General features: G+C 38.8%; 1 protein-coding gene across 5 annotated transcripts in view; it reads right to left on the bottom strand.

Annotated features, from left to right (window-relative positions):
* Positions 1–19,508, bottom strand: part of DROSHA (drosha ribonuclease III) — a 76,300-nt gene that overhangs the window by 18,784 nt on the left and 38,008 nt on the right. For all 5 annotated transcript variants that reach the window (XR_012672445.1, XM_075142505.1, XM_075142503.1 and 2 more), the window contains 7 exons: positions 17,703–17,810; positions 12,935–13,042; positions 8,876–9,014; positions 8,137–8,197; positions 5,895–5,954; positions 3,876–3,975; positions 1,027–1,129 (listed from right to left, as the gene is read on the bottom strand). Coding sequence is in view for 4 of the 5 variants with exons in the window: in XM_075142505.1 (XP_074998606.1) it covers positions 1,027–1,129; positions 3,876–3,975; positions 5,895–5,954; positions 8,137–8,197; positions 8,876–9,014; positions 12,935–13,042; positions 17,703–17,810 (679 nt within the window). In the remaining variant the exon portion in view is untranslated. The remainder of the gene's footprint in view (positions 1–1,026; positions 1,130–3,875; positions 3,976–5,894; positions 5,955–8,136; positions 8,198–8,875; positions 9,015–12,934; positions 13,043–17,702; positions 17,811–19,508) is intronic.

Consider the following 19,508-nt stretch of genomic DNA (forward strand, 5'->3'; position numbering starts at 1 on the left):
CAGGACAAAATGCTTCAGGAGCTTGTGTATATGTAAAGACCTGGATCAGGGCTAAATCGTTCCCATGGCTAATATCCTGTACAGTACATTTGGATGAATATAAAGCCAAATCAGTGAGACTTAGCTTGCGTTGTGTACTCAAACAAGTAAAGTTTTATAAAAATATGCTATTTAAAATAGACCTTGTGTGGATATAACAGATCAGATTTCTGCCTTACTGCTTGCTTATTTGGTAACTGTGGTCAGGCAGTCCTGATTTCTTCTCCAACATAAATTTATCGACTAGCGCAGCCAGTCACTAATCAGCATCTTGGTCCCCAAGAGGAAATTTGACACAACTCCCCTTCATCCTCAGCTAGAGGGTTTTGGTAGCTTTATTACACCAGCCATGGCATATTGCCATGCTTTTTATTTGTAAGGAAAATGCAAAGACCAAAAAATATTTACTTGGCAAATGTCTCATTTAATTCACCCAAGAAGGTTAGCAGGGCACAGAGGAAACCTTCACCCCCAGGGCTGGTGACCTGGTTGGGAGTGCCTGGTGCACTCAGAAAGCAAGCTGCAGAGTTTAAAATTCAGGGCTGAAGTGCGACTCCACGTTCTGCAGGTCTGTGCAAGTACTATTGGAAGCAGTGAACCTGGACTTTTCCTGCCAGGCCATGGTGACTGAACCACTCCCCCCAGACGACTGCAGGTGGCAGGCCATGGTGGCACATGAGAGGTGGAGTTCTGTGGTGACAGACAGAAGTGCTGCGTCACAACGGTATGAAACGGGTGCATCTTCAGTGCGTGGGACGCAGGATACGGAAGATGACATTTTCATTGTAAAACTGCACACTCATCATGTTATACATGCAGCATATGTGCAGGAGATGGGAAGAGACGAAGAAGATTTAAGACGCTTTACTATCACCTACCCTTACTAACACTACTCAACACAGACCCACATCTCCTCCATCACAGTCAACATGGCATGTAGGCATATTAAAACATAACAGTCTGCACATACAAATACACATGCTTTACCTATTAGGGCTTCAAAGCAGTTGGCCATGGCATGGCGGAGATCTGATTCCCTGCAAAGGTCTGGACCGTGAGCATAAAGCATAAATCGATCTAGTTCCAGCTTCTGCAGAATATGTGGAAAGAGTTAAAACCGTGGCTTTAGAGTACCAGTTCTCATCACTAGAGTTCAACTACACTATTATTATGCAGCAACTTGGTTTGAAAGAACTTTAAAGCTTTTCTCCATAGTTTCAGTTCAGACATAAGCTAAAATTGGAAGACTTCATATTTGTTTATCAGAGGCAAGCAACTAGAGTGTGATAGCGTGGGAAAGCTAGGAATTATCAAACCAAATTGTCAAGGGAAGCTAGATCAAAACATGTTACTAGTGAGATTTAGGAATGAGTTCAAGAGGAGGGCTGAGGGTGTGACAGAAAAACAGACTGATACTGGCTGGATGGTACAACGTGCTGCGTTTCTTGCTAGGAGTTTGCCCTCATGTGATTTGCCTTCAGAAACACCAAAGGGACATTCAAAGGTTGAGGAGTTAACACTGAGGAAAAAGATTTTGCCTACAAGAAGAACATAAAGTACAACAGAGAGGAACAGGAACTCTGGTAGACACAATCCAGTGAACATCTGGTTTTTTTCTTTAAGAGTGTGAACAGGTGGCAGTAACAAAAGCCTCTGGGCACTGCAAGCAGAAGACCAATACTTTAATCCACAGTGCCACCTAGCTTTCTTTTTCATTTCAATGTGCATCATTAAGATTCATCTGTTGCCTAAACCATAGTTCTGCTAGCCAGTCAGAATCTCAGGTAGTGAGTTAGATATCTTATATAATATATGATAATTCTGCTACAGAAATGCAGGCAAGAGCTACTAGGTTCTCTTTACATATTCATCTTTTTGACACAAAACCATTATTGAGATTTTTAAAGAAGAGATTTGTGCATCTTGCAAAGTCTGTATGAGAATAGGTTCTTCCCAACTGGTTGTGAGTTTCTACCGACTAATTTCTCATTAACTTTCAACTTCACCCTCCTAGAACCATTTCAACTTCACCCTCCTCACCATTTAAGATGTAAAAGTGGAGACTACGTTGCTTGAAGTGCGCGTTTTAGACACATTTCAATTGGAAAAAAAAGGAGTCTTCCATTTTCAATGAATAAGAGCTTATTCGTTGCTCCAGAACCCGGGGAATTACCGCTTACAATGTTCCATCGCACCTTATAAAGTGCAGGGAGCACTCGTTAGAGTCAACATAAAACTGGAACATTAATTGTTTTATATCAAATTTAAACTTCTTACAGATTATTGTCATTTCTTCATGTTAACTGGTGGTGTTTGGGTGTTGGTGTGTGTCTCCTCCCTCCAACGGCTTATCTCCATTTTTGGAGCTTGCATTCAGCATACTCTGCATGTGTTTTGCTTCTCAATTTTGATCTTAACACGTTTCAGACTATTTTTAGAATTCCTGATACAATGTCACTTAGAAGCTACAGAAATTTATCATTTGATCCTCATTAAAACAGCATTCCACACGCACAAGAGAAGTTGAGATGCTGAGAATTATATTGAGGAAGTAAACTGAATGCAACATGACACTGCAGGGGATAATTAAAGGGAATAAAACCAGGAAGGTCATATAGGATGTACGAGAGAAAAAACGGGTAAGTTGGGAAATCAGGAATGTATAGATATCTAATATTTACAGTTGTATCTAATAAAAATAAATACAGTTTAAAAAATTTTGCAATAAAAATTTTCAAAAGTTTTCCATGTACAATGATAAAGGCTGTGAACAGAGCTTTAAGAATACATGTGCTTTCCTGATGCAGGTTTTAAAATAACAACATGAATTCAAATGTCAGGCAATTCAATATCATATTTGTAAACAAAACCTGATTTGAAACATTTCAATCAATTCATGCTTATCTAAATCATTAAAGTTCACTCCCTACCCTATGCCTCTCCTGAGAACTGAGCAAAAAGATGCCGTTAGAAATCATGCAGTTTTTGCCAAAATCTCAAGATTGGATATGCTTGTTTAAATTACTGTGTGAATATGAACACTTAAAAACTATCAGCAATACACAGTGGACATGTGTGTGCGCATGTGTGCGTGCACAGCTTAATACATTAGATCAATAAGTCTCAGACTGTTTTTTAAAAAACATGCTAACAAAATCAAATATGACTAAGGGAATACAAAATTATCTACAATTAGAGTCTTAATCAACTTTCTATATCATATTCCCACCCCCCAGTATCATGTGGAAATGTAAAAAGCTCTGTCATTCACAGAATTAAATTAAATAAAATTCAGAGGCATTTCAATTTTTCCCACGAGGTAAATACAAATTTTCACCAAAAGCTTTTCTAATATATGTCTCTTCCACAGTTCACAGCAAATCTGAAAATGACTGCACATGTTAGGGAGCAGACAAAATGATTTTTTCACCACTTTCCCTACCACCTGCTGCCATGTTCTCCCTACACATTCTATCAGGAAGTCCTTTTATAAACAACCAGTTTGTTTCTTTTTCTTCACTAAATTTCTACTATCAGCTTCATTACCTGTGCAATTTAACGGTAAATATAGACTCACCTTCAACATAAGCATCCTAAAAACTTATCCTTCTGCCTGCAAAAATTACTCCTCCTAAAAACATGCTTTGGAAAAAACACTAAGTCCTACTTCATATTTAAAACTTTCAAACTGAAAAGAGTTCCTGTATCCCAAATCTTGTACAGAAAACATGGCAAAGACACCGATGTTCAAAGCAGGCAGATCCCCCAAGAAGCAATCCATGCGCTAACAGTATCCTACCTATGGGTGTCAAATACAGAGACGTATACAACTGTACCTTAGCCAACATGGCCAGGTGTTGGTTCTGTACGATGGCAGTGCGGTATGTAGCTAATCCTCCTTCCTCCAGAGTGGGAAACAGGTAGTACAAGTGGACACTGGCAAAATAAAAATCAAATCAGATGCTGTCAGCATTTGGTTAAAGATGAACCACGTGTGCCTCTAGGGAACAGTGCCTTTCCCTCAGATCCTAGCTGGTAACACAGGTCCTTTCCCAAGGTGGCAACTCAGCTTGAAGTAAGGTAAAGAAACAAACATTAACCCCATGCTCAGTAATATTTGACTGGACAGCATTGGCAGCAGGGGAGGAAGAGTGCTGTTTCTCTACTGGGCAGCACATAATGTCTAAATCTCTGCAAGGACATGCACTTCCCTCAGCTGAAGGTTTCTATCGGCAGCAGTGGGTTCAGCAAGGTTGACACCTAGAGGATGCTGAGGAATAAAGCACGAGGGAAGCATCAGCCTTGAGAAACTCCAAGCCGCAGGTACGCAGTGCTTTAAGATGATACCAGTGGTTCAGGCTGGACCACCACTCAGGATATTTGTTTTACAAGTTTCTTACAGTACTTCAATAGATGCTAACGGAGCCAAAGAACAGAACTCAACAGTCTGTATTTATCAAATGTGTGAAGACATTAAAAAAAAAAAAAAAGAGTAAAAATCACAGGCTTTCAACTGCTTTTAATGGTATTTGTCATCATGCAAGTAAGATCCTTCATAAAACAGAAACAAAACAAAAAAAGTAATTCAGTGATCCAACCAAGATCTGAGTAACGGATAAATGATTCTGAATACCTTCATATATGACTACCTAACCCATGTCGGAAAGTTCATACAGAGAAGGTTTTCAACATCTCACAAATAAGGCAGTGGATGGCACTAATTATTAGAGTACACAGGGAGAAAAGTGCAGATGGATACAAGATTATTTAAGGACAAAAATTACTATTAAACTTAGAGGCAATCTAATCAAGCATCCTAATGCACAAAAGCAGAGATCTGAAGTAAAGAGAGTTAGAAAAAAAATTCAGACTTAAATATGCTTATGTGCTCTATTGAAGAGAAATGTAGCTAAGAGACAAAAGTTAGCTCAGAAAGTCAACTGATGGTTGATGAACAATGACAATGAAAAATGCAAGACATTTTAATCAGCAAGTCTTCCATCTTTTCAGCCTGTACTTTTGTATGAGAGAAAAGGCCATGGGTTTTAAGGGCAGTGGAGACCTTTATAGACTAATAGCTTTTAATACGCAGTAGCTAATGGCTAGTAGAGGTTAGTAGAGAATGGAGATGTAAGGGCAGTTTTGTTATTCATATAACGAACTTGCTTAAAGAGAAGCTTTACAGTAAACAAGACTAATCCCCTATTAAAAACAGGAGAACAAAGCAGCTGAAAATGGATTATAATCTTTATTTTGTGCAAACTGCCTGCTTCTAGCGCTCAGGTAAGAGAGGCCAATGGAGATAACTGATCATATCTGTATTGTTCACTGATTTCAGAATACTCAAAACAGACCAAAACTGGAACAATTTTTGATGAACCATGTTTTTTTGTTATTACTTCTAAATAAATTACATTTGTGCTCAACTATGATTTACATACAGACATTATGCAAGCTACAGCCCTAATAACTAGAAATGTAAGAACTGCAACATATTCATTATTACCAATAAATGCTTTTAACTTGCAACTAGAGAAAAAGAACCCATAAAATATCTTTCCTTTAAAAAAGGGTACAAAGTTCAACTCGTCTGTAGCTGAATAATCTCTAACCCCAATCAACTTAAAATTGCACTCCATGAAACCGAAACTCCAGCTTTTCCTTTTGTAATCTTCCTTGTTGTATCATCAGCACTGAAGGAATTTTCAAAGAGCTGTACGCAAATGTGCAGCTCTAAATATCAGGCAGGACTGCAAACATACACAGTCATAGTGTAGACACTGCAAAGCTTAATAAGCCCAATGGTATGACAAAAACATACAAAGATGAGGACTGTTGAAGAATTTCCCATTTACCTCGTTAAGAACTCCACCACAGCATCTCCCAGAAATTCTAAACGCTCGTTGTGGTTAATCCTGAAAAAGGCATTTTAAGGTTTACTATGAGCTAAGTAACACATGCTGGTTATTTACACAATACAATTAAAATGGAACAAATCAGAGTTGATTGCTAATCAACCATGCTAGACATTCTTGCAGCCTCCCCCACCCTCTCTGGGTTACAATCCTTTCCAAAACAGAATAACAACTACATGAATCTTGAAACTCAGGACTGACACCACCACCTTTGAAATTTTCATACGTTCCATTCTCAGCTATTGTCAGAGCTTAACAAATGGAGAAAGGAAACAGCACCATTGATTGGCACTGAGGTTGGGTTTCTTTGTCCATCAGTGGGCACCAGGTGATTGAAACAAATAGCCGGTCTTCAGTCTTGTGCCTGCAACTAGGGATGTGTACGTAATTAACATCAACACCTGCAGGGTGTGATGACTCTGCAACAGATTCGTTGGTATGGCAGAGCTACAAGGGAGCTTTAATTTTTCATAGCACCTTTAAATGCCCTGTTTTCTATAACTTCCTTTGAGCTCAAAAGAAAAAATGGCTGTACGAGAAGATGCATTCAAAGATGCCATTAAGCTAGTACAATCTTATCTTTCCTGTGTTTTCTTTTTCTTCTATCACTGCTCCTGATTTTCCTTTGTTTTGCATAAAGTTTCATTTCCTCCAAGCTCTCTGCCTGCTTATATAACAAAGGACTAACAGAACACAGCAGCTGAAAAAGAACGGGAGTTTGTCTTCAAATATTTCTTGAGGAAATGGCCTCAAGTTGTGCCAAGGGAGGTTTAGATTGAACGTTAGGAGAAATTTCTTTACTGAAAGAGTGGTCAGGCCTTGGAACAGGCTGCCCAGGGAAGTGGTGGAGTCACCATCCCTGGAGGTATTTGAAAGACGTGTAGATGAGGCGCTTAGGGACATGGTGTAGTGGGCATAGTGGTGTTGGGTTGATGGTTGGACTTGATGATCTTAGAAGTCTTTTCCAACCTTAATGATTCTATGATTCTATGTACAAATTTCTGCTCTACATATCAAAGCATATAAGTAGCACCATTTTGACTTTACACATGATTATAACAGAATCAAGGCCATTGCCCCAGGATTTTCTTTTTTTAATCCAGAAGATCCTTCTCAAGTATTTGACAGCTTTTATTGTAATTTGCACTCTCCCAACAATTACATAGTTAGTCTAATTTCTGAAATAGCAGGCCTTTCTTATGGGCTGAAAGAATTCAAGTACCTCTGCTGTGTAATACAATAATCTGTGAGCAAAACTACAACTCCTCTGTGTGGCAACATAGCAGAAAACACAAATCTCTCAGAAGTGGATTTTGTATTTCTGTGTTATTTCGTGCAAATAAATGCAATTTAGCCTTATCTCACATTACCTTAAGAGGGCTGAAATAAGCTTGAGGCTGACTCAAAGAAAAGGGCATGGTCTAGCTGAAACAGCATTTGGGGAACACTGCAGCACTAATTATTCAGAATTCAACTTCTCCCATTCCTGAGCTTCCTCCAAAATGATGACTCTTAAAAGGCCCAGTTATAGCACTAGTTAACTAAAATACACTCTGCCCTCTAGTTCATGCATTTAGATTTCACATGCAACTGTTTCTTGTATTAGCACTATGAGCTTTGTTTTTTCACTTTGGCTATATGGTGCTATAAACCACATCTTAAACATTATTTATTTGTACAGAATTCTTAGTGGTCATTTAAGGATTATTACATCACAACATTAATGGTTTCTGCATATGTCTAAGTTGGACCAGTAAATCAGCAAAGCCCACGTTCAGTATCACACTCATGTTAACAAGGTGACATGCCAGGAAGGTGCTACTGTGAGGAAACGTGATGAAGAATCCAATTTATAGCAATGATAACAATAACAACAAATCTTATTTTTTAGTCTGCAGAAAGCAAAAAGGCAGCCTTTTAGCCCTCCTCATTTCAAGGATAAACAAAAATGATAGAATTATCTGTTAAAACCTTCCTCGGGAGTTTTCTGCAGGCATGACCAAACATTTACTATGTCACTGCTAATGGAGGTTCAGCACATCTTCATAATATAAAAGCCAATTCAAAATGACTTTTCATTTCAACTATTTGCTAGAGCTGTTGCTGACAGTAAGTTGGTTGTTTCTAGTAAACATCTCCCTTTGCAACAGCTTCCCTACTTGCAAACAATTATTTTCATTACCTGGAAGGAGCTGGATCATCCTGTCCCAAACGGGACATAATATTTATCAGGGTGTTTATCCCTAGAAATATAAACAATGCACTATTAAATAAACGACCACTAATTCAATTCGAACAGGCTTAGAAAATAATTACTCAAAATGTTACTTTCTAATTGCTGTACACAAGATCATCCTATTATTTACAGGGTTTACTTACAGCAAGTATAATCCTGACAGATGCTCTCTGCCTTACTGACCGCAGTCCCATTACAATACTATTGTATTTTTGCATTCAGAGCCAGATAAAAATACCACCTTTGCATGAAAAAGACATTCCAAACATTACATAAACAATAAACAATTTACTTCATTACAGCTGAATATACTTTTAAGGGGTAAGGAATATTCTGCAGCAGACAGACCACATATTTTCATGTTAGTAAGACATTTTTAGAAAATATCCTCCAGTTTGCTCACCATCTTGAGCAGCAAATTAAGAAAACAATACTTGCCAAAAATCAAAGAAAATACATCCTCCCATTTATTATCCTTGCTTTTTCTCAGCTCTTTACTTGTTGACTAATTTGCAAAATCCAGTCTTTTAGAAAGGTCTCACTGGTGTCTGTGTATAACCATTGAAATCCTCCACTGAAGAGAACTCTCAGAAGAACAATGGCCAATGAAATAATAATGGACAAAAGGTTTTCTTACTGATTAAGTGTGAGGTGAGAGAAAAATGGTAGTGGTGTAACAGCATACCTTTTTTTCTCATGTGCATATGGTGAACTTTTCTATCTCCATACTTTGGCTGTCGAATCCCACAGTTGGACAAGGAATTTCTGGCATGATCCGGATTCATTCCAAAGTTTAAGTGATGGCTTGGATGAGTCATGGCAAGCTATAATGTAGCACATACAGCAAAAAAAGTCTTAGATGTATTTTTGCAAATGTAAGAAAAAAGAAATCTTAGACTGGTAGCTAATAATTGTTATTTTTTAGTCTGAAGAAAGGCTACAAAGTGATGTCGTCAATTAGTAGCTTGGTTCCAGCAATTTACATGTACGATGTACTTTTCAGATGTCAAAATGAAGCAACATTTATGCCCAATCATCAGTTTAACTAATTAACTTTCAACAGTTTTTTTTTTCTTTAAAGAAAAATTAGTTTAGAAAAGAAAAAGCATGAACTGTCAATTTGCCCTAAGAGTTTTGCTTACCAGTTTTTTCTGACCTGATTTCAATACATTTGCTTATTTAAACATACATTCACTCTAACATTGCAGCATAAATATTCATATTAAAAATACGAACAACTAAAAGAGCTTCTCAATGATTCACATATTTGATTTAGGTTATTTAAATATCTATAAAACTTCCCTACTTCAAAAAACCAAACAACAACAAACAAGTATATTATCTCTGGAGTGGTTATTCACAGAAGAACTGTTTCTCTCATACAGGGCCACTCTTCAATTGGAAGTGAACAGCAATGGCAGGATTGGTCTTCTGTTTTACACTTGTACCACCTAGCATTATCAAAAGCTTACTCTGCTGCTGACACCACCACTACAAAAATGGCTGCAGTAAGTAGAACTACAGCTAGCTTTTATGTCTCCATCCTGCAAACTCATGCATTTTCTCCTTCTTTACACATACACACCTAAAAATATTATGTGCATATAAGTGCATGTGTACACACACCTCGTATATAAAACGAGAGATACGCTGGCAAATTCAAGCTGCGGAAAGTTACTTCTGAAACACTTGCAGGACTGGTGCTGCAGGCTGTGAGCAAAGACATTCCAGTAGTTCATTCAAACATTGTCTGTGGCTTTCCAAACACAAGACTTAGAGAAGTTCATTTTAATTATTTTAAAGAGCAAAATTACATTTAATCAACAATAAGAACTTTCTCCAAGTCCTTTTTAATTCCTCACTAATATTATTGAGTTTGTCATAATTGCACATTCTCAACTTCTGCTCCATCTGAACTGGATGACACATTACAACTTCCCTGAATAGTTAAATTAGCGTAATCTTTCTTGCCCAGTCTGTACTTTAAAAAGAATACATCATGATGAAACAGGTAAAAATCAATGCAAAATTACACATCTAATATTGCCTATGCTTAAGTAGGTGACTGGTGCTATACACATTTTTAAAAAGCTCTTTCTCTTCTGGAACAAGTTTGGAGGTTTTAAATAAATTTGCACAGGGATCAAGCATTAAAAAGTACTTTTGTTATAACTAAACATTAATTTGACTAATGCTGACGCACTTGATTTTATGATTTCTCCCTTTTTCGACTGCAATTTGCTTTTTGGTTTGTGCGTTTGGTCTCAACATTTTGAAGATTTCCATCACTGCATCTTTATCTTTCATATTAAAACTAAGGCAGCCTGTGAACAAATAAATCCTACAAGATGCTCAATGCTTAAAGTAACTTTCAGTAGGTGTGGTGGTGCATCTCCCCCTCTCTCCTGGGCTGGTCTACGACCTCAGGAATTCCCGTTAGGCCTTGGCCTTTGTGTAATGAGTTGGGCGGTTAAGTGTCCCTTGACCGTACCAGGAACTCTTGTTGCCTGGCCAAGGTGGGGAATGAAAACGGGAATAATTCATCATCCCCTGACAGTCTTGGAACATTCCTTACCCGGATGGCAGCTTGAGTGGAACGGTACCATCGTTACTGGAATTTTGAGAATTCTGTAATTACCGACCCGGATTGTGGCCAGTATGGAAATTTACGGATGACTAAAGCCAATCATCTTGCGACCCTATAAATGGTGGTCCTAAGTGAGGACCTTTGAGCTGTCTTGGACCACAGTGGGCTGCGGCCAGCATCTCCCTCTGAGTGGGATGCCTCTCAGACCTCACAAACTCTCAAGTTTGCGAAGTTCCGACGACCGCTGCCGAAAGCTGACGACGGGACCTGCGCTGAAACCCTTCACTCCTTGAGGCTCAACCCTTGCCCGTTGAGAAATGCCGAGACATTTGAAGTGAATATTTCACTGAACTCAAGGGGAATTTTTAACAGGTGTATCTTTGTACATTTATATATCTTTGTGTCTCTGTGTGTGTGCATGTGTTAATTGATTTAGGTACCAGATAGCAAGTATAGTATAAATATCGCCATCTCGAATCTGTAATTAAGTCACTGTTGTGACTGTAGTAAATTCTATTGACTCATTTTTTAAATGTTAAATTAGTCAATGTTTAAGTGCTGCTACAATCTTGTGATCCACCTTAAAACTGTGAATGAACCTTAGACTGCTGCTAGACACATATAATCCCTTAGACATCTCTGGCCAAGTCTGGGACTAGGAGTGGATCCAGGTGCACCTAAGCTCCATCAGGAGTTTAGAAAGCAAGGGTCTACTCTGCATTTTGTGACTCATCGGGAGGATTTCCTTACTCTTTGTATTTCTTCCACTAGACATAAACTGTTGACCAAGTCTGGGACTAGGAATGGATCCAGCTGCACCTAAGCTTCATCAGGTGTTTAGAAAGCAAGGGGGTCTACTCTGAATTTCATGACTCATCGGGAGGGTCTCCTTACTCTTTGTATTAGACATAAACCGTTGTCCAAGTCTGAGACTAAGATTGGACCTAGCCGCACCTAAGCTCCACCAGGAGTTTAGAAAGCAAGAGGGTCTTCTCTGAACCTCGTGACTCAACGGGAGGGTCTCCTTTACCCTTTTGCGTCTTCAGTCTCTGTATAAATCATTCTAGCTGAATTTTAACTTGATTTTTCCTTTGTATGTTTCATCCATGTAGTAAGTGATAGAGTGAACCTTGCCACAGAACTTTGTTAGGTCACGCTTTTATAAATTCCTATTAAAACCACTTTTTGCTAGTACTTTTGACGGTGATTCTTTAAACAACCTAAATCACTCATCTGCGACAGTAGGACAAGCCCTGGAAACCAACTTCTAGAAAACAGAGAAGCTATGAGAAAAGATTTCTCCAAAAGCCTCTGCTTAAAGTAGTTTGGGAGTAAGGTCTCCAAACACATAGAGAAACTGCATGTTTTGAACTCAGAGAAAATTCACCTTTCTCAGCCCCAGTCAGTGGAGAGAGAGGATGCTTATTTCAGGGGGAAATCCTAAACAGAAGTCTCGATTTCCCTTCAGTAACTTCAGAAAAAAGTAAGAGAAAAGGGGCCACCATGCCAAGAGTCAGCCTTCTGGAGTTGATCACTTCCAAATAAACACTTACATAAATGACTGGTCATGCAACATGGATGCATTTAAAATAAATAAGAAATTCTCCTCTCCAGTTCCTGCCTGTGTTTGTAAATGCAAAAATTTCATCATGTACTTGTAGAAATCAAGAGCTGAACAGAATTTTGCAAATTCCTTTTCACTTGCTATAAATGCAGAATAAAAAAGCAACACTTAAGTTATTCTTTTTTGGAACAACGGACTATTAAAGGAAGGAGCAAAGCATGTAGGCTCATCTGCAGAATAACATCATATTCTTCACAAATATCTAAAAAAAGAACTTACATGGAAATAACGAGTAATGTACCTGACAGTCTTTCAGTAAGCATATATTTGTTTTTCTACACATCTAAAGCAAATGCAGAGCTACCACTGGAGCAAAGGTAGGTGTATGCCTACAGGCACAACAGATGTCTCTATTTAGAAGTCTCTTGGGATAACTGAAACTTTTGAAAGATCTGCAGTGCAAGTAATCAAGTACGTCCAAGCTGTGGCAATGCAGTGCATTTCTCAAGTTTGTACAGCAGGCGGAATTATGGATAAACTCAGTAATATTAGGAAGATAAACCAGCAAGTAGTTCATTTTTTTCATAACTTACCTGCAGCAAGCACCTATCTCGAAAAGTGTAGCCTATCAATTTGTCCAAATGCATCAGACACTGATGGTAGCGGACATGGTGGGTGAGGACAGGAAGCATCATTGCATGCTAAAAAACAATTGCAATAAGGAAAAGCATTCAACCTCAGTGTGCAGAGTACTCAGCTGACTAAGCTATAAATACAAACACTTTCCATTTGTCACAACACTGGGTTTTACTCTTTTGGTTTAAATGAGAAAAAAAAAAAAATCATAGTTTCCTAACTTTCATCATCAGAGCACTTAAATCAGATTTGTCCATCTGTATAATCACAGTGGGGACACAGCCCTACCCAGACTAAATAAATAAATCATAAAATCAGTCTTCTACTTAAGTATTTTGAATGAGGTAAAAAAACGTCTGGTCATCAGTAACATCACATTTCAAATAAGCTGTGACTGAATACGATGCTGTATGTTTGTACATTCTCAATAACATCCTGCAGTTTTAGCTTAGTACCAAAGATGAAGAAAGACCACTCGCCCTCTGTCTCATAACGTTAGGGAAGAAGCACTTTATACCACTTTAACCAGCTTTCACCAAACAACAGTAGCTACTTAATTTTCAAGCACAGTTATTAGTGCCTTACTTCATTTCCTTCTGAGGAAGAACAAAGGTCTTTTTGAAATGCTGTAGTCTGGCATTTCCTGGCTTAATGTGCTAAAAAATATTAGAAAGGTTGCTGTTTGATCATCTAGGAAACAGATAATGTTTTTCTGTTGGGGAAAATTTCAATAAAAATTTAACTAACTCTATGTTGCAACAACAAAAGTCTCCGTCTTCCAGTGTTATAAAGCAGGATTTCTACACTAATATTGACTTCGGATTTGGGTTGAAATAAGTAAATAGTATCATTTATCAGTACGGTAGTACAAGCAAGTATGATATCAACATCAAAAATCTTGCATAAGAGTGAAAAGTAAGAGCTACAGGAGAAACATCAGTATTTAAAGAATTTTATGTATGTGACCATTTTTGTGACACTGATATCAAATTTCAGTTCTTTTAATCATTCCCATTAGTGACATGACATGAATATATTCAAAAGAATGACATGTTTTAAGGGAATGAAAATCTGAGGGCTACCACTATTAATTTCAGAAAAAGGAATGTGTACAATTACAGAAGATGAGCGTATAGTGTGGAGAGATGCAAGAAAAACAAGCATACAAAGGCAGATGTATAATTTACAGAATAAATGATGTTATAGATTTCTGCATGTCATTAAAGAAAGAACAGCAAAAAATACAAACTGGTGAATGTTACAACACTGAGAAGAATAACCAATGGCAATACTTTCTGTCTAAGTAAAAGACTGCAAAATTCTTGAGAACTGAACACATAGCTGGAATGCAATCATAGAATCATTTAGGTTGGAAAAGACCTCTAAGATCATCGAGTCCAACCGTTAACCTAAGACTGCCAAGTTCAGCACTAAACATGTCCCTAAGCGCCTCATCTACACGTCTTTCAAATACCTCCAGGGATGGTGACTCAACCATTTCCCTGGGCAGCCTGTTCCAAGGCCTGACCACTCTTTCAGTAAAGAAATTTCTCCTAATGTCCAACCTAAACCTCCCTTGGCGCAACTTGAGGCCATTTCCTCTCGTCCTATCCCTTGTTACTTGGGAGAAGAGACCAACACCCACCTCGCTACAACCTCCTTTCAGGTAGCTGTAGAGCGCAATGAGGTCTCTAAACAGTCCCAGTTCCCTCAGCCGCTCCTCATAAGGCTTGTGCTCCAGGCCCTTCACCAGCTTCGTTGCCCTTCTCTGGACACGCTCCAGCACCTCCATGTCCTTCTTGTAGTGAGGGGCCCAGAACTGAACACAGTATTCGAGGTGCGGCCTCACCAGTGCCGAGCACAGGGGCACGATCACCTCCCTGCTCCTGCTGGCCACACTATTTCTGATACAGGCCAGGATGCCGTTGGCCTTCTTGGCCACCTGGGCACACTGCCGGCTCATGTTCAGCTGGCTGTCGACCAACAAACCCAAGTCCTTTTCCGCTGGATGGAAGTAACTAGTTAACAGCAAGAAAAAGACTCTCTGGATCTCTGAATGGCAGAAAAATGCAAAACCACTCCAAGCAAACTAAGCGTAAGTGAAATTTTATTTTGTTACCATATCACTCATTTAGAGTTTTCTTAGAGTAATTTACAAGTTAGGGGAACACCCCTCTTATTTCCATATAAACTGTACAGGTGTGCTTCCTATGTCTTCCTTCATAGAAGGAATTCATTACAAAACCAAAAAACCCAAAACTTGTTTCATGGGACAACTCTGCTTTCCTGCCTGTATGTTCCACTGCACTAGGCAGAAAGAGTTCCTCAAGCAAGGTTTAATATTCTTTATACCAATACATGTGGCCCTGAGTTTGAGGACTGAAATATAGTTTTAGATTTTTATCAGACGTGGTACAGTGAACGAAGCACTGACATCTCCCTGGAAATACACAGAAAGCCTTTAATTTGACTCTTGCTGTTATACTGACAAAGTGCTGCTTTCATGGAACTAAATACTTGATTAACACACAATTAACGTGCATCTTGTTGGATTATAGCTATTTGATGTTTCTGATGTTTTATGTATTTATCTCTTTATAATAAAATAAAATATATGCTTTAAAAATTGTATTAGGCTAAAGAATGGCTAGTGATTAAAAAAAGTCTCCTGAAACCATATGGCCACAGGAGTTATCCCATAACCTTGGTACTTGCATCTGGTTATAAACATACAAGTAACTTCTTTTTTGTTTTTAAATATATATGTGATTTTAACTATGCTGCATGTTCTTTTCTTTGTGCAGCTGGCATGGCAAGGCAGGGACTCTCTCAGGTGCCCCCAGCTAGTGCCACCATCCCCCAGGCTGGCAGACACTCCTGACCTGAAGCTACTGGAAGAACCAGGTGAGCTGAAATATTTTGAAATGCATCATTTCTCTCCTCACCCTGAACACTTAACACAGCTGTTGAGGGCACACCAGCAACAATACAGGCAATGATGTGGGGGTGGGGGAGTGGCATCTTCTCAGTGTGGCCCCATCCTGCCAGACTGCCTAGTAAGTGCTGCCCAGTTTAGTGGCCAAGTAGTGCACTTCATCTACTGGGTAACTTGAAGTGAGCCGGGCAGAACACAGCCATTTTACATTTTTGGAACATTTCACTCACCCTTTTTCCTCCCCCTCCAAGCAGTTCATTTCTGAGACTGCAAAGACCAGTGTCATTACTGCTATGTGGAACTTAGAGCAACTATAAGCTATCAGAGTGACTTAAAAGAGTTTCAATCTTCTAAACGGCAATGCTTTTAAAAGCATTAATTTTAAATAACTGCACTTCAGCTCTGCCCACAGAGTTGATTTATGTGTGTTTAGTTTTAGTGTTCTTTAATATGGGAAAAAGCCTCAGCAGCAATCTTTCATTTTACAGACATACAGTTTGCCTACTCTTGGCCTCTCAAAGAAATCATATCAAGGGACCTTCATACCAGAACCGGCTGATTTAGATGTTATGGCTGCAGATGGGCACAAAAACGTGAAACAGCTTTACTTTCATCGTTCTTTGGTGTTTTGCTGTCCTTCAACAACAAAACGAAACAGAAATATCCAAGACGACATTAGAAGATGAATCACAGAAGATATTATGAATAACACAGAACTGTTTCAAAGCTCCCAAATTAGAAGTTTACACTGTTTACTTGATCTGTAAAAATAGATATAGTTCACAACAGAAAATTAGAAAAGGGCTGTAATTTTCCTCAGCTAGAGAAGATACTGTTCCATTATTCTCTTTTTTTGACTTCAGAAGCAATAGTACAATCACAAGAAATGCTTCAGACAGAAGAAAAGCAATTTTAGGTATTAGCATTTCTTTCCCATTAGAATTTCCCCTTTGGCCTTACCAGACTTCTAAGATAACAACGGGATTTCTACCTACACCTTTGCCTAGCAACCCCCAAAGTTTACACTTCAACCTGTTAAATTAATATTAAATTGTAAGCATTTAATTATTAAATAACATCTCCAAAACAACAGCTAAAAAAATGATGCAAGCATACCTCTAGTATATTTACTTGGCTGTTATAACTACTTGAATTTTACTAATACAATATTATCTAAAAATTGCACTTATTTTCATCATATCTCAAAGTTGGTGGCTGTCAACTGCTTCAGAATAGGATCTGGCAGAGATCTGTATCTTGGAGATGTCGTGTGTATGAAACAGAGTATCTGAAAGATATCTTCCTACTGAGGGTCATCTGTTTTAATCCAAAAGTTAGCTGTGGTGTTTTTTTTTTTCTTTCTTTTCTTTCAAGTAAAAAGATATTTCTTCATGCTTCACTGTATATTTTTTTTTTTTAAAAAAATCTAAATAGAAAAATATATTAAAATAAAAATATCTAAAACCAACCCAATTGATGGATGAAGAAGCTCTTGGAGTTCCACACTGGACTCAACATTTGGCTAACCTCCAGCCTCAAGCTGGCCATTCTACCCCCTCTCCCTTTTGCTAATCAACCAGTGGCAAGAAAACTAAAATTTTAAAATAACTTGTTTTGTGTGTGGAGGGAATGGACAGGACACTAGAATAGTTCCCTAAATCAACAGATCTTATTGAAGCAAAGGTAATCGTTTCCATTTCTCCAGCCTAGAATCACAAGAAACCCTTGCAAGAGGTAAATGGCAGCTATCAAGAAACAAAATACTCCAGACATCTCTGCGGTTTAGTCACCTGGCAGACGTCAGAGCGTATCCCTGTTTTCCAGAATCCCTGGCTACTCAACTCGACGGTCACTTCACGTCTCATTGTGTTCTTCTGACGAATTTTCTGCAGTGCTTCCTAGACAGGGAGAGAACGGAGCTCCTGTGAAGAACTTTCTACAACAAAGCAGTATCAATGCACACATGAGTGCGTTCACAATACCCGTTTTAAGGTTTGCTTTTGGTGAGCAGTTACTAAGACTAGTCCAGATCTTGTAACTGCCAGCCACAGACTGCGGTGGACGTGCTGGAGTACAGAGTAGACAGAGGATTTTGGTAGAGCGAGAAGAGAACAGAGGTGACTACATTCTTTACTGCAAATGACAGAACAACCCAGTCCAACTTGTACATCCAAGATGATACATAAGTAAGCAAGTTAAGGTCCTTATAATGAAAGCACCTTCTTTACCCCTACATGCAAAACAACCTCTTCATTCAAGTCCGTCACCGTGAGTACTCCTGGTTCGAAGCATTCAGTAAGAATAAAACAGACTAAGTAAAAGGAAGGCTTTGTTTTGTGATCTTGGCTACTTCATAGCAGTTCCTATTCAACATCATCCGTACTCCCAGTCTGGGAAAGGTGTCAGCATTCACTAGTCCTGGAGCCTATTATGATGAAATCTACCAATATTATTTCAATTTTCAATTAAAAAATTTAATCTGTTTTGCCTTGACCACTGGCTGTTTGCTGTTGTGCAAACAGTTTATTTGTCTCTAGAAACTGAAAGGGACAGAATCATCAAAAGATTCTGACAGAATCATTAAAAGAAAATATTTTCTGTAAAAATGGAATGAAAGAAAACCAGCTAAAATAAATCACCCCTGGATCAGGATCTCCTGGTTCCAATATTACAAAGCCCCCAGGGTATGCAAGCTCCCCACACAGCATACACTAATGGTAAAGACTCCCTCAGTGCTCTTACTTCTTCAGAACATGAAACTTCTCAAAGCTGCAATCCATCCTCCCTCTCTTTCTCCTTTTCACTACACTTGCTCAAAGCCGTCTCTTCCCAGCTTCCAGTCTGAAGCCTGTGAGCATCTCTGGGCAGGAACAGGCTCTGTCTTCTGTTCTGCAGAGACTTACAGAGTGGTTCCAAGAGGCGCATCTATCCAGATGCAGATTCATCAAACCTCAGACACCTCAATACTGAGGTGTCTAGGGTAAGAAGCTAGTTAGCTCTGGCTCCTTTTACATTCAGTGAAGGGGGATAAATGGCTTCAAAAAAATGCATTTTTCTCTCCACTGACTTCAAAGTGAGCCTTCAGGTCCCAATTTATGCACCTGCTGTAAACGCTCAAAGTTAGGTTAGAGGAATAAAGTCCCCAGGCATGACCTTTTCACAAATAACAACATCATACAATCTCGTAGTAGCGAATGACCGATGGCAGAAGGAACAGAGATGCTTACAGCACTGCACCCCTTGTGCATTGTCTAAAATTTGCATTTCGAGGCTGTGTCATTGGGTGCTACAGTGTTTGCTAGACCTAGCTGTACTTTCAGGCTGACTGGCTCAGGAGCACTCCAGGGTTACTTATAATATATGATTCATAATCTTTAAAAGCCCATGTACCAGTCAGGTGCAGCTCTACAGCTCCTTCTAAGTTACTGACGCATCCATTGGCAAAATGCATAGGTTATCCTCACATAAAGCTTCTGCTTCAGGCCCGTATGCCTCTCAGATGGCAGACAACTACTTCATAAATCCATTATCCTAGATAATACAGTCTAGAAACAAAAATCAACACACCACATAGTAAGTGATAAATACCAAAGGAG

This window comes from Calonectris borealis, chromosome 2 (assembly GCF_964195595.1).
Source record: "Calonectris borealis chromosome 2, bCalBor7.hap1.2, whole genome shotgun sequence".
In the NCBI taxonomy this organism is placed as follows: domain Eukaryota; kingdom Metazoa; phylum Chordata; class Aves; order Procellariiformes; family Procellariidae; genus Calonectris; species Calonectris borealis.